Raw genomic sequence first — 22,296 nt, forward strand, 5'->3', positions numbered from 1 at the left:
AAATCAGACCTGTCATGCTGGCGGCCAATGGCAGAGCGACGGCAGTAAATCTGTCAGGCCAGGGTCTGTTAACGGGCACCGTGGTGCAGACGGGGGAATCCGCAGGGAGGAGGGGTAGCAGGAGTGAGAGAATATGAAAGAGAGAGAGAGAAAGAGAGAGAGAGAGAGAAAGGAAGGAAGGACAGAGGTATGGGGGATGGGGAACGAAAAAGATGGCGGAAGGTAAAAGGACAGAAAGAGTCTGTGAGGTGTGCCACCAAAACCAAACAGCCTTCTTCTTTTCTCTTTACCTTTTAACCAACATGCGTCTAAATCAAATCGGGCTGAAGAGAAGCATGCACATGGGGAAAGGGCCACATGTCCGCCTCGGGCCGCATTCTGAATAAATAGCAGCCTGTAAAAAAAAAGGGAAAAAAAAATGTCATAAAGCTTTATTGCTACCACTGCTATCTGGTGTCGTATGTCTGCTATTATGGGAACGCTTCACATTAGACTTTCATCACTAAATTTGATCTGCATTTAGAGCAACTCTCTAAGCTACTTGTTGCAAGAGCTGTTAATTCGATATGAGTATGAACGATACGATAATTCCCATCTTTATTGGTTCTAAGATCCTGGGCCAACCTGCACCCTGAACCACATGTTCAGGGCAAACGTGCAAGAGTGGCAACCAGATGTTCTCACGCAAATAAGCGGACACGGCTGAGGACAGAGGAGTGTCTATGTAGCACAGCAGGACAGTCTCTGGGATCTGAGGAGATCTCTGTTTCATCCTAAATCTTACAGTGCTTTCATCAGCGGTTAGCAATCGGGAGCTCGACTTTACGCCGATGCCTGTTTTCAATACAGACACAGTTCTAAAGCCGGTGACTAATAGTGCAGGCAAATTAAAAAAAAATAGAAATATCCAAACACGCTTTTGGACATGTGCACCAGCCAGGCTGATGGATGTGGCATACCTTTGTTTTGGATTTATGTGCTTTTTTCCCCCCCTCGAAATCCCTTTCTGTACATTCTCATGCTGAAATCTAGCCAGAGGAATAACATCTTATTCATTCATTTATTTATTTATTTTTCGAGATCTCAAAACCGTTATGTGTTGTAGAGAAATATTGTGGAAGTAAAAAAAAAAGCAGCAAGACATTTCAGTTTAAATGAATCGTCTCCTGGACCATCATTTTAGGTCATTTGTTTGTTTGTTTGTTTTTGGGTAAACAGCAAAAGGACATTTTTCCAGACATTTTTCCTCTCTGTCATTTGTACAGTTTTGAACGTGTTAATCTACAATAAAAAACAATAAAATAAAAAAAAAGAAGCCTTCTATTGATTTTAATTGCCGTCGGTATATAAATGAAATAAAAACGAAGGCTGTTGTGTAGTGCAGAAAATGGCTTTGTGAGTTATAGGTGAGGCAGAGAACAGCAGCAGCACTGCTTGTTGTTTTTGGTCTCCTCAGCCTCCGAGCGAAATGATTTTTTTATTCGATAGGAATCCGTAAATGGGCCCAGTGAGGGTGTGTGCTGTCGTAAAGCATGTCAGGTTGTGCAAGACCCAGCATCTGTGCGCGTGCGTGTGTGTGTGCGTGCGTGTGTGTGTGTGTGTGTGTGTGTGTGTGTGTGTGTGTGTGTGTGTGTGTGTGTGTGTGTGTGTGTGTGTGTGTGTGTGTGTGTGTGTGTGTGTGTGTGTCGAGCTCAGCAGTGGGACTAGTGAAACAGCCTCTGGCACCTTATCTCATTCAGGCCTCGTACACGTCCACAGTCTGACCTCCCTTTCAATCCGAGCCGTTCCTCATTATGACTTCTGATCTATTTCCTTGCGCTAAATTTGCTTATAGGAAAGGCAGGATGCAATCTGAACGCTGTTTATCGCAGCCATGCTGTTTGCGCAGCTTCACCCACAGAACAGTGTGTGTACATGTGTGTGTGTGTGTGTGTGTGTGTGTGTGTGTGTGTGTGTGTGAGAGAGAGAGAGAGAGAGAGAGAGAGAGAGAGAGAGAGAGAGAGAGAGGCCTTGATTGGTCTGATCCATTGCAATTACTGGGATCTCTCATACAGCTTTACTTATGTGTTTCAGGGTATTCTTTGGCTGCGAATCAGGCTCATTGGCATACACACCTAAACACTGCTTTAAGCATGCTCATAATTGTAATCTATTGACCATTACTCACTTATGTAGCCACTGGAAACACAACGCGGGCAAACACACACACTCTGTGCATCTATCAATTCCAGGCCACGGGCCTACGTGTCCTTGACAACTTTATGGCACGTTATGTATAATGTGTCAAGCTGCTGTGTTTTATTCTATTATGCCCGTTACTGTAGAATTAATCTAAATTGGCTTTTTGGCTTTTTTTATGGCAGTGCCACTGTAATTAGGAGCTGAAAGCGAGTAGCTGAATGCCTGCAGGTGCCATCAGGTGCTACAGCTAATCCAATTGTTTATTTCTCAGCCAGGAATCAACCTCTCTTCCCTGATCGTTGTGGCTCTACACTGGGCTTTTATTTAGAAAGACATGAATTCAACTGTGGAAAGGAAACAAGAGCGAAATCAGTGTTTAATCAATGACAGGACAAAATTAGGGCTGGGGCTTCTCTTATTATTTGAATAAACCTCAAATAAAATCAGAGTGTTCTGTTATGCCTATGCAAATCATCAGATGTAATGAATCATATCCACATCATAGCGATTCAAATCAATGCTGTTCATTTAAAACGAATCATTAAAAGATTCGAAACCGCATACAAGGATTTTTGTTAAATAACCACGGAATAAATTCAACCAAGGAATAAATCACTACATGTACAAAATTCACCCTAGCTCTTTAGTGTGATCTTCCTCCCTCTAACTATAACAATCCAGGAATACTAGTATATCATATCGTTATACCACAGATGATGATTAATGCTTTGTAACAGCAGATCTGACGGTAGTTCCAGCTGTAATTCAAAGCACGTGTTTATATTAATACGTCACAATGATCGTTTCTAGAGTAACAAGGCGGACACGAGGACAAACGGACAGCCTTCGGATCTAATAAAGTCTAAAACTGAGTCCAGGAAAAATGCATATTTGTTTATATGCTGCTTTTTGTTTAAATGAATTTCTTTTATGGGAAAAAACACTTATGGAAGGAGTCTGTCTTTATTCATGAATTCCTTACAAGTTCTTGTGTATAACTGATAAGATTCTATTTCTTATGGACTATACATATGTTACAAAGCCATACGATGGTCAGTGAAGTTCACACACACACACACACACACACACACACACACACACACACACACACACACACACACACACACACACACACACACACACACACACACACAGTGTACCCCACGCTTGGCCCCAGCATCCTGCTCATATCTGCAGAAGCTTCTCACTCCGATCCAGCCGTAAATCACCTCCCTGTGAAGGAGCTACTCCACTTAATCGGTGGAGGAAATTCAGTGCTGAAGGTTCCATCCCATTTGAAATAAAGCTCTATTTCCTTTGCAAAAACCTCGACATGCCTCAGGACTTCACTTCACTACCAACCAGTCAAGATATATGTGTTCTGAACCTCTTTCATATGAATAGCAGGTAATTATTAAAGAGATGATGCCAAGATCATGTTCATACACGCTCGAGACTTCTGATTTTCTCAGAAAAATGATCTAATGATCTGCTGGATCAGGTTGAGTGAAAGCTGGTCTGAGATCACACGCCACAGTTCGTCCCCGGGGCCGTTGTTTTAGGTCCATGCATGAGACCAGGCTGTTAATGGGGTCGAGTACATCAGCATGAGTGGTCTTATGTCACCTCCAATCCCCAGGTATACATCATCGCTGCATATCCTTGTCTTTCGCATTACTCCTGGGACAAAATCTAATTTGCATAAGAAAAAAAAAAGAAAAAAGAAGGGAGGGATGTGAAATTTTTTGCCCTTCACAGCTGGTGTTCTGTGACACTAACACGAAGGATGGATACTCATGAGATTTCGACACAGAAGAAATAAATTAAACTGTCGCAGTATGTATGTTTCCCCCACAAGCAAAAAAAAAAGCTTTATATTTTTAGTTACAGCATTTTTTTCAGATGCATTTATGTTTATCTCATTTCTACAACTGAGCTGTTGAAGGTTAAGGGCCTTGCTTAAGGGCCCAACAGTGGCATCCTCCTAAAGAACGAACTCACAACCTTCCGATTAGTAGCTCAACACCATAACTATTGAAGATTAAAGATCCTGAATAGTCGAATCGATCTAGTGTTTCCTATTATAAAGTGATAACGAGGCAAATATATGATAACTAAATCAAAATGGGATTTTTCTCTCTCTCTATTACTGATTTCAAGCTTGAAATAGTCTTAAATATTTCCAGAAAGAATGATCTGACAATAAAATTAAATATGTAATCTCATAACGACGTACTAGATTATATATATATATATAATATATATATAATTTATTTCCCGACTTGCAAACCATCTTCTGCGTTGTGATGAAAATAAATCCTAAAGCTGTGCCTCTGACCTTTCACCAGAAGATGGAGCTCTAATCCAACTTGTGAGTTGCATGTGTATAAGTAAAATATTCTATATACATAGACTTATAAATAACATGAAAATAGGAAATAACATGAAAAAATACACAACGCAAGGAATACAATCCTGATGGCGGAACAGTCGTTTTATTTAAATCATATCATGGACGTGGAAAACAGCAAGAAATCTCAATCACTGGAATGTACTTGATTCAAACTTGTTTCTCACAAAGCTGTTTGATATCGAGTCCACACACACACACACTCACTCACACACTCGCTCGCTCGCTCTTGGTCTGGATCACTGAAAAGTAATGGTTTCTATACCTGTGACTTCACGCTGTATCTGCATCACTGTACAGAAGTCATCATAAATGGACCAGAGTTTATATTATATTATAACGCTTTAGACTTCGTTTTTTTTGTTGCTCGGGCTTCTTATTAGGTTACACTGAGTGTATTTAATGTTTCTTCCTTTTTTCCTTTAGAGAGCCTACCATTTCACAGCAGAGAAAAACATGAGGAGGAAAAAAAAAATTCAAAAGGCAACAGCGATGCAAGGAGTGATGATGAATGCATCGTTATCTTGGTGGAAGAGAAGGACGGCGGAGATCTATCGTAGAAGAGACCATTTGATCTGCTCTTTGGCTGACTGCAGCACCTACAGGAGAAAAAAAAATAAAAGTCAAACAATTAAAAAATGAATACATTTCTATTTGAATGCACAACCAAGCAGCCACAGGTAAGTGATACATAAGTCCTTGTGTAAAAGGAAACAAGATACACCAGAGTTTTGGTCCGTGGTTCAGTTCTGATGCTCGCATGCCCATTGTATTGGGGTCAGCATGGGCACAAGCTGTGATGCACTGTGTTTTAACACCTTTCTGTCATAGCCTGCATGATAGAAGGTGCACTTCTGTGGGATCAGACCAGATGGATTAGCCTCACGTCCTCACAGACGTCAACCAGCCTCGCGTGTCCGTGACCCTGATGCTGGTTCGCCGGCTGTTCTCTACTTTCGGTATATACTAACCACTGCAGACCGGGAAAACCACACAAAACCTGCTGTATAAGAGATGCTCTGACTCGCGCGTCAAAGTTACTCAGATCCTTACACTGAGAAATGCCTTAATTATATTCTTCACTTTGCCTTTAAGTGGTTTCAGTGTTATGGCAGATCAGACACACTCATCATAAGTGGTTTTTATTCCACTTACGCCACAGTAATTAGACAATGTCAACAAATATTGAATTTGATAACATACCAGAAAGTACGCTTTATTTGTTTATGGTTATATGTGACGTTGTGGAACGAGCACGATACTACAAAGCTCCTGAATCACTTAGGGTCGTTAAGATGTGGGAAAACATAAAGCTATGTTTGCTATATCAAGTAGCACAAAATATTTTTAATCCAAGCAGCTAAAAGAACAAGATAACTTTAGATTATGTGGCAAAACACCACTACTGTGAGATGATGGGGACTCTGTGAGATGCAGGGTCTGTCGCCTTGTACCGAAGTAGCAGTGCGATAGGTTCAACAACTCGCTAAACGATTTAGTTCCCCCAAAAAAACCCTGTCTTAAGTGGGTCACATCCTGATCAATAAACTCAGCCGTTCCTCCCTGGTGCCAGACTTGAATCACTAATTGATTCTCAACACTGTTCATTAAATATTATGCAATTAAAACATTCCTTTTTACGCAATTAATCGTCATTCCGCAATTATTCACCACCAGGCAGGAGAGAAAAAAAAACAAACAAACTTTCATGTGTGTCGTTAACACCTTTCCATGTCACCTCTGACCAAAACCTAACAATAAGCAGTTACTAAGTATAGTGCAGTCATTAAGCAGAAAGCTTGTAAAACAACCTGCAGAAAGCAGAGACTGTCTCACGCACGCCCACGCCGAATTTAAACGCAACCTGACGCCTGACTAATGCGTGCGCAGGGAAATATCCAGGAATTAATTAATCATTTTAATTTGAGGAAAGGCGAGGCATAGCGTAACCATAAAGCAAAAGGATGAGGAGCTGCATTAATCAGAGGCACGTGAGGGATGCTGGCAGTCTGTCACAGGCCTCTTAAATGAGACCATCAATCAGGCCACGGGAAGCCGCTGCTGCCAGACAGCCGCCAATAATTAGCCATCATGCTTTACATGTGGCAGAAGCGAGGGGAGCTCGCATGCTCCGGAGCCTCAGAGCGGATAAACGGACCACCGCAGACTGGTGTTATAAATAAGACACGTGTGGAGAGGTTCAGAGCCACGGCAAATAACAGTTAGTCTTGGTTACAACCAGACAACAGGAGAAAGAGAGAAAGAGATGGGGTATACAGAGAGAGAGTGAGAGAGAGGGAATGGGGTGTAGAGAGAAAGAGAGAGAGCGAGCAAGAGAGAGACAGAGAGAGAGAGAAGGAGAATGGGGTATACAGAGAGAGAGAGAGAGAGAGAATCGGGTATACAGAGAGATAGAGAGAGAGAGCGAGCAAGAGAGAGAGAGAGAGAGGGAGAGAGAGAGAGAGAAAATGGGGTATACAGAGAGAGAGAGAGGGAAAGAGAGAGAGAACGAGAGAGAGAAAGAGAGAAAGCAAGAGCGAGAGAGAGAGGGAGAGAGAGAAAATGGGGTATACAGAAAGAGAGGGGGAAAGAATGAGAGAGACAGAGAGAGAGGTAAAGAGAGATAGAGAGAGAGATAGAGAGAGAGAGGGAAAAAGAGAGTGAGAGAGAGTGAGAGAGAGAGTGAGAGAGAGAGAGAAATGGGGTATACAGAGAGAGAGCGAGAGAGAGAGAGAGAGAGAGAGAGAGAGAGAGCGCATCACAGAAGAGTCTCTTCACCTGAGTGACTGTCTGTTCCGTCAGTGGCACGTCATCGCCCTGGAGGTGTGGAGAGAAAAATGAGTGATGATATGCATTTAATACATTTAATACATTTTAACACGTGAGGTGCACCATCATAAGTGAGGCTTCCTGGTTTGTTAGAGATTGTTAGAGAAAAACTTTTATTCCTGCTCCTGTTGTACTGCCATGCTGTAGGCTTAATAAAGCACGATGGCTGCTGTGGCTGTAGCAGGTAACGAGCTGTGTTTAGACGATATGACATGTTCCTGTGTGTGACCTGATGAGTGGCTGTAAGGAGGAACAGGAAGCAAATGCACACTGTAAAGGTGTGTGTGAGTTATAAAGGTTTACCCTCAGGGCCACTCGGTGTACAACCTGCTGGGGGTCACTCTCCAGGATAACGCTGTTTGGGGTGGTGGTGGTGGTGGTGCGGGGGTGGGGGAGAAAGACATAAAGCACAGCTGAGTTACAGCGCTCACAGGAACAGAACAACAACCTGACGAAATACTAGCATTCTATTCAACAAAAGTATTTACTAACAAACTACTTAAATGCTGCATGCTGGAATAAAGCACTTTCATAATATTATATAAAAATGTATACATATATTAGCCATAAGATGTTAGACTTTATAAGACATTTACTAATCAGGCTATTTATATTTATATGACTAAAAACAGATCTTTAGGTGACGATGACTTCAACTGGGATGAAGGTCATGTTTGTTTTTCAAACTTTAGTTTTCCTTTTTCTTTAATTATTATTATTATTATTATTATTATTATTATTATTAATTCTGGTGATTCAATGTCACACACAGTCTTTTTTGTGCAGCTATCATTATTAATTTATTTCAAAATGTAAAGATAATTTAACTGACACTAGTCTGCATTTTCATCAATGGTGTTTACTTTTGCTCTGTTTGCCAGAGTGAATCAGCTTCCAGTGTTTACCTGAAAAACATGTTTAAGGCGTGTGGTTTATTTACACTGCCGTTGTCTTGGTGCGATGACTGCAGTAACGGTCACCAGGCACAGGTTCCACATTGTTTTTTTCTCCCATTCGTTTTCTTACACTTCTCTTCCCTTTTCCTTAGTTTTAACTTACCCTCCATCTACGATCTCATCCACGGCTAAGAAAAGGCCCTCCATATTTTCAAGTAAGGCTCTCTTCTCCACATTTTTCCTAACGCCACAAGACAAAAGAAGCATTAAATGAAAGAAAGGTGAGGTCAATGTTGGAAAAATGTGCTGAGAGCAGCTGGAGCTCATTGTGATGTACCTGAGCATCTGACTGAGAGAGTCAAACAGACAGTTCAACACGGACATGAGCATTAACTGGAAAGAAAAAAAAAAAAAAAAAACTGCATTAAATGCACAAACAGAGAAGTAGACAGAGAGGTGAGAGAACGCGAGGATCGGCTTTCAGCGTTTACCTCGTTTTCGTGCGAGCTGCCGATGACATAGAAATACAGATCTATGTTGCTCTTGTAAACGACAGTAAGGCCTTCAAGCAAGGCGATTTCACCTGGTAAAGATCGGCACATGTTAAAAAGGGGAAGGCAGACATAATAGAAAGCCCGACTTCTCTTGTTCTGAAACTCAATCACTTACTGTCTGTTCTGTGTGTCTTGTTAAAGATGTTCTTCTCAAAAGCTTTCTGCTCTTTAACGGTAGGGTAAGTGTCGTCGTAATACTGAAAGAGAGATCGATCGGGTTAAAAGACAACTTTCTGAGATCAGATTCAAAATCCTTCAAATCAGTGATAGAATTTTCAGTTTATAGTAATAGCCATCTGTATATTATGTTCATAGTACATAATATAATACATATATTACCATTTTATTTCATTTATATAAACACCGTATATCCTGCACTTACTGCTATTGCACTCTGGTTAGACCTAAAATGCACTTAGTTGCCTTGTACTTGTACAGGTGTAATGACAATAAAGTTGAATCTAATCTAATCTAATCTATTAAGAAAGAAGAAAGCACCATCAATGGCCACTGAGTCTGTATGGTAACGAGAGCAAATATATGAACAAACATATCTGTACTGAGAAACGCAAATACTCAACACTGAGGATGAAGAGTGCTCATATAAACAAACAAATAAATAAATAAGTTTTGTTTTGCATGATCTTTTAGGCTTTGAGCTTCTGTTTAGTTTTTATTTATTATATATAAAGAACTGACCTGAGATCATTGGAATACAGTGTTATGTGTAATCCCACCTTGGCATAAAGTCTTTCTCCATCGTTGTCCATAATCAAGACAGCTTTCACTGTGTACAGAGAGGGTTCCTATAACAGCAGCAGGACCCAAAGTGTAAAAGGGAATCAAAGTGTTTACATGATTACAGCTTCTCTTTCAGCATAAAGCAAACCAAAAGTGCAAAGTACAAACATATTCAATCCTCTCACACTGTAGGACTAATAAACAGATCAAATATTATATCCTGCATCGTCCTTATAAACGGATCGGATTTGTATTATAAAAATGTGAAGGTTGATTATTTGACACTGAATTATTGCTATTCATAAACATGATGCATTATATTTCATTCCTGACCGTCACAACATTAAAGCATCACTTTAGTTATCAAACACATCTAATAAACTTTATTTAGATGGTTAAATATATTATCTAGATAGTTTTCGACGCCCTGTAAATCTTCTAACTCATCTTTTTAACCAAAATACTGCTACACGGCTGGGGGAGAGGAAAAAAAAAAAAAAAGAGTTGTACAAAGGCTGTGCCCCAAATGCCGTCACGTGGTACATCAAGGGCACTAAATAGGCACGAGCGCCTTTAGTTCCGACGCTACTTAGTGCACCTACACAGTGAGAGCAGAGCGGTTTGACACACAGCCAAAGAAAACTAGCCGGGCAGCTACATCAAGCTAGCAGGCTAACTATTTAACTATTCATTTTGAGCTATCTTTACAAACTATATGCGTTACTTTCCAACGGTGTTGCATTAACCGTGTTGCAAACTGTCAATAAGATCAAGAAATTTGTGTTACCAAAATTAGCGTATCCATCCTTCCAGCAGTGGCTAACCGTGTTCCCCGATGTTAGCTGGTGATTTTTTTTACTTCCGCCTGCATCATAGGGTGAAAGGTCAAATCGTAGACAGAAGGTACCACGTGTACGTTCTTCACGCCACAGTCACAGACGTCACACCACGCCACAGACTAGGATTGAAGTCACATGTATATTCGTGTATTTTTTGCTTTATATATTATATTATTTTTAATATTATATCATATATTATGATATAATTTTGTTTTAAATTTTTATTATTATTATTATTATTATTATTATTATTATTATTATTATTATTATTATTATTATTATTATTATATGCTTTGTGTATATATATATATATATATATATTTAGTAGGTTAAATAATTTGATAATTTAGCTTAAATGAATTTCTGTATAACCATAATAATAAAAAAGCTTTAAAAAAAATGACCAACATATATTAGCCAGAAAGTGTTTACGTTTCTTAACAATTCTTTCATAGTTTTGAAGAGTTAAGACCACCGCTGAGATGAGGGCGACTCCGTGAGGATCCTGAGACATCTAGAGATGTTCCAGCTCCAGTTAGACTCTGTGATACTAAAGAGGAGATGCAACTCCATGTGGTCTTTGAGGACAACAACGTCCTCATCAATACAACATTTATCAGACTGTATAATTTATAATCACACCCTCCACTGTCACCCATATGAGGATGAGGTTCCCCTTTGTGTCTGGTTCCTCTCAAGGTTTCTTCCTCTAAGGGAGTTTTTCCTCACCACAGTCACCTGAGTCACCTCAGATTTGCTCATTGGGGATAAATATATACACATTTAAATATATCTAATATTAATCTTGAAATTTTGTATTATATTAATCTTTATTTTATTCTTTATAATAACTTTTTGTTCTGTGTTTATGTTCTGTAAAGCCGCTTTGAGACAATGTCAATTGTAAAAAGTGCTATACAAATAAACTTGAATTGAATTGAAATGAATTCATAGGGACTTGCTTATCAGATGCTCCATATGATCTAAATCTAATAATAAACAGATTTAAAAAAATAAAATAAATAATAACAACAAAAATGTAACTCAACATAGAAAAAAATGGCTAACTGAACTTTTGATGTTTGTAATAAGAAGAAGTCTTGTGTAAGAGCAGGTTGTAACTGTCAGTGAGTTTTTCAGACTTCAGGGCAGTTTCTCAGAAAAATGAAAAAAAAAACCCCTGATATTTGTCTTTTCAATTTAAAGAAAGAGAAAACAGGATAATAAGAACTAACCTGCTTGGCACATGATCCACAACATCAAAAACAGAAAGAAAAAAAAGATAAAAATCTTGACAAATTTTTTTTTATGAATAAATTTGACTTTGTAATAGATAATAAATTGCTGTGTTACAGGAAGAAGTCACTTCTGGATGTGATGTTATTAGAAAACCTCAAGTAACAAATAAAAGTAACTCCACTTCACGTCAGTCCACGTCACACAACCTCGCTACTGATAATACGTTTCGCTTGTTTAATCTGTGCATCAGTATGTTTTTACAATGTCTGCTGACAATAATACTATTTAAACTCCACATCACTGTAGTCTGAAAATGCCTCTTTTGTTATATTGTGCTCCTCATCTGTTTAACCTGAGGTCCTGATAATTAGCTGGTGAGCTTAGTCAAGTGATGTTGGGTTTTTTTTTGTACATATGACGCATCGCTACAAAGCGTTTCTGTAAAAAGGGTAAGGTTGTGATGATTCCAAGGATCCTGAGAAGACAAACAGTGAGTCTAAGACAGGCCCAAAATTTTACTGCCACCCCTGGGCCTCAGGAATGATGCTGCTATATCCTTAAAAATCTTCAGTTTAAAATGTAATATAATTTAAGGCTCACATTCTCAGAAACACACGTCTGTGTCAGTCATGCTGATCTTCAAATCTATTACAGATTTAGTTGCATGGTGAAATCGTGATGTCCTGGGACCTTCCTGTCCCACTGTGTGGACAACCTAACCAGAGCTATTTGCTCATTCTAAGCTGTCTTTCCCCTATTGTATTTTTTCCATTGTGTCATTTTGGATTTAAAACCAACAGGCCATGACAAAAATAACCCTATAACCCTAAGTAAAGAACCAAACCACTTAGTTTTTACTGGAAGGTTTTTGCACAGACATTGGCACATACGCCGGTCGGTAATGTAGACAAAATGATTTTTGTGACTTGCCAGTTTTTAATTTGGACTTTCTTGTCTTCACTCAACCAATCTCCCAGTTGTAAAATGTGTAATAGTTGTCAGGGGTTAAATCAGGGCACTTAGGGAACTGGAGTTCCCCACTTTTAGTAGTTAAATGGTGAGAAATCCATAATATCAGTCATCTTCACATTTTCCTCTAACATGTAAATCTCAGTTTAATTAAAATATTAGTCTAAAGTTTGTTTATGTCCTGTAAAATAACTCATGACTAAACTACACAATACAATACAACACAACACAATACAATACAATTAAGTACAATACAAAACAATACAGTACAGACAGTGCAGTACGACACGATACAATATAATACAGTATGATAAAACACAACACAATACAACACAATACAACACAGTACAGTACAATGCAGTACAATACACATAATGCAGTACAATACAACACAACATAACACAATACAGTGCAACACAGTACAAGACAATACAACACTATACAACACAGTATAACATAATGCAATATAATACAGTACAGTACAAAGTAATACAACACAACACAACACAACACAACAATACAACACAACACAACACAACACAACACAGTACAATACAACTAAATACACTACAACACTACACAGCACATTACAACACAACACAGCACAATACAATACAACACAACACAATACAGTACAACACAATACAAGAAAACACAATACAACAATACAATACAACACAATACTATACAACACAACACAATATAATAAAGTACAATAAAACACAATACAATACAACACAATCGCAGTACAGACCAGTACACAGTTCTGTAGGTGAATAAAGTGCAGCTGAAGGTGTGATCATCAGTTAGAAGCAGTTTGATAGCAGAATTTAATATAAGATAATTTTGTGATAAATTAAGTATAAAAAATTAAGTATATAATTGGAATAAAGAGTATTGACACTAATTCAAGTGGTAGTTTTATATTATTATTATTATTATTATTATTATTATTATTATTATTATTATTATTATTAGTTGTTGTTGTAGTAGTAGTAGTTGTAGTAGTAGTAGTAATAATAATAATAATAATAATAATAATAATAATAATAATAATAATAATAATAATAATAATAATAATAATAATAACAGTCTCCAGTGTCTGCACATTGTGACAGTCATGCTGTTTCTTGTATTGCAGGTATAGATAGATAGATAGATAGATAGATAGATAGATAGATAGATAGATAGATAGATAGATAGATAGATAGATAGATAGATAGATAGATAGATAGATAGATAGATAGATAGATAGATAGATAGACATACTGACAGAGCACTGTATTGATCCAGGAAAGAACTTGATTTGTCACACCAAGCAATGCGACATCACAGACACCAAGTACTAACACACACTTCGACACTAAGACACACTTCTCTGGGACGTTGATTCTCACTATAAAATTATGATGCGTCTTTAGTAAGTTTATATCCCACCACCACACTGTTGATTCATTATTGTAACTGAGGGTCCTGTTGATATGACAAATAACCCACCGCAGGTCTGTAAACCTATAGTGAACCTAGTGTTTGTAACCCAAGTGTAAGAGCTGAGCATGGAGTGCAAGACTTGGTAGAGAAGTGTCTCTTACTCATAATGTAACTACAACAAATACGGTTCAATCTAAATGTAAATGTGATTGAATTTCACTGCACTCTTTCAACAGCTCTCGTGAGTATTCCTGTGAAACACTTTTCTAATTTTAATATCAGGTCATCATTAAGTGATTTGTGTGTGTGTTTTTATTTTTTTTATTTTAACAATGATTCATAGGCCTCAATGACAAGAGTCCTGTCCAGAATTACATATAATCTCATCTGTTTTTCTCCCGTTTTAATTTAACGCATCCTCCTACAGGCAGCCTTAATCGGGCTGGTCATGTCTTCTGGGAAGCACCACTGTGAAAACCAATCTCCAAAGGGATTTTCCCTGCATGCACTTCACAGCTATTTTACTACTCCAGCTCCACTGACATCAGAGGTCTTTCACTCCATGCTCAGCCCTTTTGGTTACAAACACTACACTCGATATCTGTTTACAGACCAGCAGTGGGTTATTTGTCATATCAAGCAATTCGTGCTGAATTGCTCTCATACTGTTTTTTTTCCACGTTTAAAAGAATTACAGTATACTGCATGTTCTATGCTATAAAGCTTTTTTTTTTGTAAACTCTTTACGGCCTTCGTATAGATATTCTACATCAAATTTTACATGCAGCAGAGGAGTGGAAAGCCAAAAAGTTTCGCAATAAAGAGCTTGGTTTTCACAAGCTGACCACAAAGTGTATTTCGAAATGATCCTTTGTGTTGGAGAGACTATAATATGAAATGCCATGATGTGTCTGGTGAAAAGATAAACTATTTTTAATTAAAGGTCAGAGGGTCAAAAGACGAAATTTTTGATTGGTGTTTTTTTGTTTTGTTTATACCATATCGACTATATGGAGTAAACAGAACCTTAGGCTGTTAATTAACTGTATTGTAATATAGAGATTTCTAATTCTATCCTCAAATTATGTCAATTATAAATGTAAAAAAAAAATGGGAAATGCTGTTTTAGGTAACTGATCAAAACGTTTTATTCCCCTACTGCTGATTGTGCTCTTGCTGCTAATGTTTTATTTCTAAATCAATAATTGGCTGTATATTTGTCATCCATTATTTCTGTAAAATAGGAACATTATAAAAACATTTAAAAAAAACAATATATTAATGCCTTATCAACTTGCAGGAAGACTTAAAACGTACTTTGCTCTTTTTGCAGGTTGAACTTAAGGCACTTGGATTTTGTTTCTCCGATATTGGAATATATATTAATAAACATATTTATTTACCTTTTGAACATTATTATTACTTTTTAAAGATGTAAATTGTTGTTGTGTTTTGTGATCTTGTGCTGCCTTCTTGACCGGATCACTCTGGAAATAAAGATTTAATCTCAATGAGTTTTTATATACTCTATAAATTGTTGTTCAATCATCAGACTCTAGTTTATTTTCTCTCTTGAATGAATAATTTACAGGCAAACCACAAATCCTTATATCTGGAAGACTCGTCCCTACACCACAGCTTTACCTCTGACTGCTATAAATCCCTGACCCTGGAGACTCCTTCCACAGATGCTACGTAAACATGCTATCATCGGGAAACGAACCATCTCGGCAATAACTCGTTTCCGTGGCTCGTTCATGTGTGTTTTTACAGTGCGTTAATACAAACCTGTGATATGCCTCAGCCTTTCAGCAACTACTTCTGTTAACATATTTTGACCAATCAGCTTCCAGAACTTTCCAGCTCTGAGGTAAATAATGTTCGTTATCGCTTTGTGGCCTGACCTATAAGATGTTCTTGAGTAATTATTCAGTGACACATTTCTGTTTCTAGAGCACAACAGATTCAAACTGAAACAATGACAGCGAGGTAAAGGGCACGCCGTCAGTTTCAGTTTAAAGTCATATTGTTACTTAAAGTCTTTTTGTTATTGAGGTCTGATTGTTATCACGTTACTTATTAACGTTTCTTTCCAAAAAAAATCTTTCCAAGGCATTTCGTATGTTCAACTTTTAATTTAGAAACAAATAACGAAGGACTCCACGTTTCTTTAAGACATGGCCGGCTGCAGGTTGCTGTCGGTATAAGAGTCTGGCGATGCGATGACATTTAATGCCTGATGACTAAAATCTTGATGACATGATTATGACATGACTAATATGCAGAAAACAGTGAGAGCAAAATACAGCACACGGATGACATTTTATGTATAAAGTATTAATACGACCACTGAAATGATTTTTACATTTGGACTCAATCTAATTATATTTTTTATTTATGTATGACCTCATTCTTTTTATTTTAATTGTGTGTGTATATACACATCATAGTCCAGGTTTTGTATTTCTCTGGGCTGTGTAGTAGTTGAAAGATATTCTAATTGCTTAAAATAAAATAAATAAATAAATAAACAAACAAATAAATAGATAGATAGATAGATAGATAGATAGATAGATAGATAGATAGATAGATAGATAGATAGATAGATAGATAGATAGATAGATAGATAGATTACAAATGGATTCGCTTTTGATTAAACCAAGTAAATGTTTCTCTGATTTAATAAAAATCTTTTAATTTCATGTGACGTATTGTTGCGATTACTGTAAACGGCATTGTTTATCTGATATGGTTATATCTCTTTACCAAAAAATATTTTATCTCACTGCATTATAAACATTCAATTCTTTCTTTAACGATGATTATTTTGTAAGAAAAAGATTTCATTGCTCTTGCTTCACTCGCAAATTCATCGTTGGGATTCTAAGAAGGGTGCAGTTAAGAGAAATACATTTTCATAAGAATGGTTCTCACTGTACAACCTACTGAAGCCTCTGAGCCAAAGGAGGAACCTGTACCCACAGATGTATTGCATACAGTAGCGATGTCTCAATAGGAATGAAGATAAAATGAAGTGATAGTCAAAGATCTTTCGAAATGTCATATTTTATCTCTTCGTGCAGACAAGTGTGTGTCCATTGAGACTTCTTCATACTATGGTGACTAAGTTATGAAGGTGAGGGCACTTGTCTTGTGTGTGTGTTTAGCAGTAAACGAAGAGAAGACAGAGGAAAGGGGGATGTTGGCTGGCGGAAACACTGCCGAGCACTGATAAGACCTTTACTAGAAGCTCCAGCTAACTGCTGTGGTTTCTGTCTTGAGAAGGGGGAGAGAAGAGCTGCCCGTACTGTCACTCGACCACTCCGTCCATCCCAGCATGCATTGCTGTTGCACAACGATGTACACAACACCACACAGCATGTACGCAAACCCAAAGGTGGCAATTAACACAGTAAAATTACTGTACTGAAGTATCTTTGGTAACCTTTTACATTTCAAATGAAAAGGCCTCTTCAGCTGGTGGACCACAGTCCAAACCAGTGACCAGCTGCTGTAGAAGATCCTCTGTAATGTCTTCCACATTCACATACGTTTCTGAAAATTTAGATGAACACAGCTCATCTTTCCAGAGGCTAGCGGCATTCGACCCTTCAGAAACAGCGAGTTTCGTATGTCTTATCTATTCATGAAGTGCCACTATGAACCAAAACACAACAAATTCAAACTGTCTTTTTTTCAGCCATATGATTAAGGCATTAAAAGAACTACCACAAAGTACTATCCACATTGTCAGTTCACTAATCTAAGTTAGCAAGTAACGATTTTACAAATTCTTGTTATTTTTTCAGATACAGCATTGATCTCTTCATCTTTCAAAATGTTCTAGGGTAATCATCTGGCACCTATAATAGTAAATAATAGGAATTGCACCAAGTCCTAATAGAAGCCCACTGGGGAAGGAATCATGCTTTCATTTTAATCGACCAGGCCAGTGTGATTATTTACAGGGTGGCCAGATTCAGTTTGTTTAAAGATACAAACCACAATTTATTTTTATAGGAAATAATCAGAATGTATTCTAATACATATTTGCAACTAAAGGCAACTCATTAAGTGTATGCAATGTAAAAGAGTTCTTGAGGTAAAAAAACAACAACTTTGATCTAAAATATATTGTAAGGATTGAGAAAGGGATAGAGCGATTAAGTGGAACGTGGATAATGTTCATGTACTTCAGAAATGCACTACTAAGTAAACTTGTTTTTGAAAAAATGTCTGTGAAAGACGATTAAAACCTGTGAGGAGAGGAGAAGTAATTCACAGATACTTTGTAGTTGGGATGGATATTTTAGTGAAACATGGCAACCTCACCTGAACAAAGGTTTGACAAAAAAAAAAAAAAAAAACACAGTTCAAAAGTTGCTGCTCCTTTTGTGTTGTGTGTTTTGTGTACTTTCATCAAAATTAATGATTTTATTCTTTTCAGATTTAACTCAAGATGAAAACCTAAACTGTACGTAGTTATAGAATCACTGGAAACACACAACATACGCACAACTCCTGTACGCTTTTCCATGAGAAAAAAGTACAGTACGGATTAAAAAAAAGCAAGCCATGAAATATGTGAGATTGAATGTCAGTGGAAACGTCTTCGCATTACACGGATTATCTTACACTCTGAATTATTATTGCCTAGGAAATAAATGAAATAAACTTGAACACACATGCACATATTTTCCATTTTTCCCAGCAGAAGGCTAAGATGAACTTTCCCAACATGACCACAAACCAAGGAAACAAATGCTCTCATTGTAATTAGCATAGACGTTTTTTTTCCATGCATTCGAAAAAGCAGCACGTTCGATCACATCTATTTGTGAAATTCTCTCTCAGGCCACACGTATTTAGGTGCACACAACACCATTACACAACATACATAAAAATGTGGGATTGTTAATACGATTTGCACGGAGCGATGAGGAATAGTTTGGCGGGGTCACTGCGAGGGTGTGTGAATTCCCGTGGTCAGCACTGGGTCGAGCAATGAAGGATAAGTGAAGCCACAGGGGTGCAGCAGGAGATGGCCATTTTTACGGAGAATATAAACATACATATGGTACAATACATGAGTTAAAATGTAGAATAATATATATGACTGGAAAAAAAAGCCAGAGGCAGGATACCCCGTGACCTAAAGTAAGCTGGAGTGGGTGTTTAGCTTGGAATGAGCTGAATCCCAAACCACTGCGGCCGCTGTAATAGCGAGCTGGCTTTATGTGTGTTTGTAGGTGGGTGAATAGGGTGGGTGGGTGCTAGGAATCGGGCCTTGGGAAGTCCCATCTCTCTGATTACTGGCAGGCACGCACTCCTGTGAACGATGTCAGCCACCTACATCCATCACTGCGGTGCTCTTAGGCCACAATAAGAGATTTGTAAAAGTTATTTCGGGTCTCAGATTTATGCTATGAAATTTATACACTCCCACCACTTCTCAAAGCTTACACATTTTAGAAACCTCATTTTCCAAAATACTGGAGAATTCATTTGCAAACACTGAAACCTAGTTTGTCCTTGTATTATTATTATTATTGTTGTTGTTTTTTTTCTATTTATTCTTGTAACTTGATATTGCCTAATAAACATGGGGAAAATGCCTCAGTACAATGTTCAATGTTATTGTGTTACTTTTGTACAATATGTACAAATTTGAAATGAATTCAATTTCCCCATTCACAAACCGAGCCGTTTCCTGAGGAAAGTCTAATCTTTAGGTACCAAAATACAGCAGCAATGTCTGAGACCTGTGGAGACATCAGCATTTACCAGCTCAACATCAAACATTTACTAGCTATTATCTAGCTGAGTGAGCTAGATCAGATAGCTAGCTATTTTGATATTTTACAGCAGGAAAGTGTGTATAACAGTGTTGTTTAGAGCAAAGTATTAACACTTAGGTAACAATTAGTATAATGTGTAAGGGACCTCTGTGGTCAAAAACTAAAAATTACAAGAGCTAGCTAGCTATCGAACCTAGCAAGCTAATGAAACTGCACAGAATTGAGCTATGTTAGCTAGCCAGCTAATATTGCCTTTCTTTATATATCATTGATAAAATTGATTAGATTGATCTCATAGACAAACTAAAAAAAAAAAGTAATTTTAAGTAAATTAAAGACATTTCCTTTGAAGAATTTTTGTATGTCACCTCCTATTAAAGAGCCGGAGCTACTACAGATCTTTCTGAAGTGCATTTCTCTACACAGTAGTATGACAGGTGAAAGTTTAAACTATATACAGAATTATTTTCACTGGTTTATGCCATTTTGTAGTGTCTTACTCCATATACAGTGTTTACTTATAGTTACTTCAGTGTTTTAAAACATTTTACTGGCATTCAGTTTGGTTTCTCATATACCGCTAATCACTTATTTATTTTGCAGCTATGTTCCAGAATGGAGCTATAAGTGAATAAAACTTATGACACCCTGGATGATGTGTCAACCCATTGCAGGTCAAAATCCCACACCCACACAGAATATAAAGATGTCTGTCAGCCTACAGTGTACGTATTTTGACTTGGGGAGGAAACCGGAGCACCCAGAGGAAACCCCCGATGCATTGGGAGAAGACACACACATAAATACACATACACAAAGTGTAGGCAGGCACCGTACCCCCAAACCTGGAGCTTTGTAAAAGCACAACCTGACGTGTTTTATTTCTCACTTCGTGACACGTCTTATACAAGACCCATGAGTAATTAGCCAAGAAACTCTTCTGCTTCTGCAGCACTCAGGATTCAAAATGAAACACTGAAGTTAAAGTGAGTTAAGCTCCGTTAAAGCTGTCAGTTTCAGTTTAAGGTCACGTACTGGCGGTTTTTAACATTTTAAATTATTTAAAACTCCTATAGTTCTTTTTAACATTTCATACTGTACAGTCTCAGAGCTTCCATGCTGAAGTACTTAAAAACCCCTGAGTGTAGATTTAGCTGAGTTACACTGATGGCAATCTTTCAAAGACTTATTACGAGATTTGTTTTCTTTATTACTTCCTGAATTTTTTTTTCCTGAAAAGTCTTAATGATATTAATATTAATAAGATGGACCGACTGTGAACCTGGACAGAGTGCCTGTTCAGAGCTTAGCAGTCTCTAATGGCAATGTTAGATGAAGTAACAAACCAATTGGCTGCTGCCTTTTTTACCCTATTTAAGTTCCACTTCAGCTACATGAGCAGTCTTTGGCATAAACAGACACCTTTGTGTGTAGCTAATGATTGCGGATGGCAGCACACCTGAATGCTCTTAAGTGGTGTAATACAGCTGTCTCTGTCCACAGTGTTATTGAGAGGTCTGTAACACGATAAGGCAAGCGGCTCAGTAGCATTGGTCAAATGAAATTTAGCCTTTCAGTAGAACGATCACAAATCTCAGATCGCATCCTAATCTACCGAGTTGTGATTTTTTTTATTTATTTTTTTTTTTTTTAGCAGCACAATTAGTTCAAGCTTGTGAACTTGGCACTGCAAGACGAGGCCAAGGACTCAGACGGTCACCAGCTATGTAAAGACATGCTCTCGGTCCCTCCACCTCCACTTTCTCTCCCTTCGTGGCTGCCAGATATAGGAACAATGTGGCCTTTCTTACCTGTCAGAGGTGTACATTCCATCCGTACTAAACCAAGTCAGAAAGCTAGCCTTCCCCTCACCATCTTCCCCCCCATCCCCTCCTTCTTCCTCCTTGCCACCACTCCATCTTACTCCTTCTTCACACAGGTCCTCGAAGCAGTGCCAGATTTAGTTCCAGGTGCTTCAGCATGTGTACTGTATTCTGTTCCTTAACCACATCCCCACTTGGTGGCTTGGTGGCTTTTCTTCACAGCATATCTTTAGGTAAGCTTCATTTTTGATCCCCCTCCCTCTCCCCTCACCTCACCTCACAGCACGTGCGATATAGCTAAATATTTGGTGTCATCATGTGTCAATTAATCACCATCATAAGGCAATAGATGCCCCAGAGTCTTTATTTTGGATAGGCGAATGGGAATGGGGGATGCAGGGTGGCTAGCGACGGGCTCTTGCATTCATGACATAACTGTTTGTGGTTGTTTTGTGGGAAACATAAATTTAGGAGGTCAAAGTGTTAGAGTTGCACTAAGGACACGAAGAGGGCAAATCTGTGTGGGAGCTTTACAGGAAAGCTGCTTACATCACCCACAGACCCATCCCATTTATGCAAGTAACAG

The 22,296-nt window shown here is 38.1% G+C and overlaps 1 protein-coding gene across 1 annotated transcript; it reads right to left on the minus strand.

The window, feature by feature from the left end:
• Nucleotides 1-4,649: 4,649 nt before the first annotated feature.
• copz1 (COPI coat complex subunit zeta 1) lies at nt 4,650-10,534 on the minus strand. Its single transcript, XM_027145293.2, has 9 exons — nt 10,399-10,534; nt 9,608-9,676; nt 8,986-9,067; nt 8,808-8,899; nt 8,654-8,709; nt 8,480-8,557; nt 7,724-7,775; nt 7,370-7,408; nt 4,650-5,190 (listed from the first exon to the last, which is right to left on the minus strand). Exons 1-9 carry the CDS (start codon nt 10,414-10,416, stop codon nt 5,143-5,145), a joined length of 534 nt encoding a protein of 177 aa, XP_027001094.2. The 5' UTR covers nt 10,417-10,534; the 3' UTR covers nt 4,650-5,142.
• Nucleotides 10,535-22,296: the final 11,762 nt, after the last annotated feature.

Source organism: Tachysurus fulvidraco, chromosome 23 (assembly GCF_022655615.1).
Source record: "Tachysurus fulvidraco isolate hzauxx_2018 chromosome 23, HZAU_PFXX_2.0, whole genome shotgun sequence".
Classification (NCBI taxonomy): Eukaryota; Metazoa; Chordata; class Actinopteri; order Siluriformes; family Bagridae; genus Tachysurus; species Tachysurus fulvidraco.

Bases quoted from the DNA above. Each gene is read 5' to 3' on its own strand.
- copz1 (XM_027145293.2), bottom strand. The intron at 9,068-9,607 runs GTGGGATTACAC...TCTCTCTTTCAG, and splicing joins GAGAAAGACTTTATGCCAAG to TATTACGACGACACTTACCC. The intron at 8,558-8,653 runs GTACATCACAAT...TTGTGGCGTTAG, and splicing joins TCTCTCAGTCAGATGCTCAG to GAAAAATGTGGAGAAGAGAG.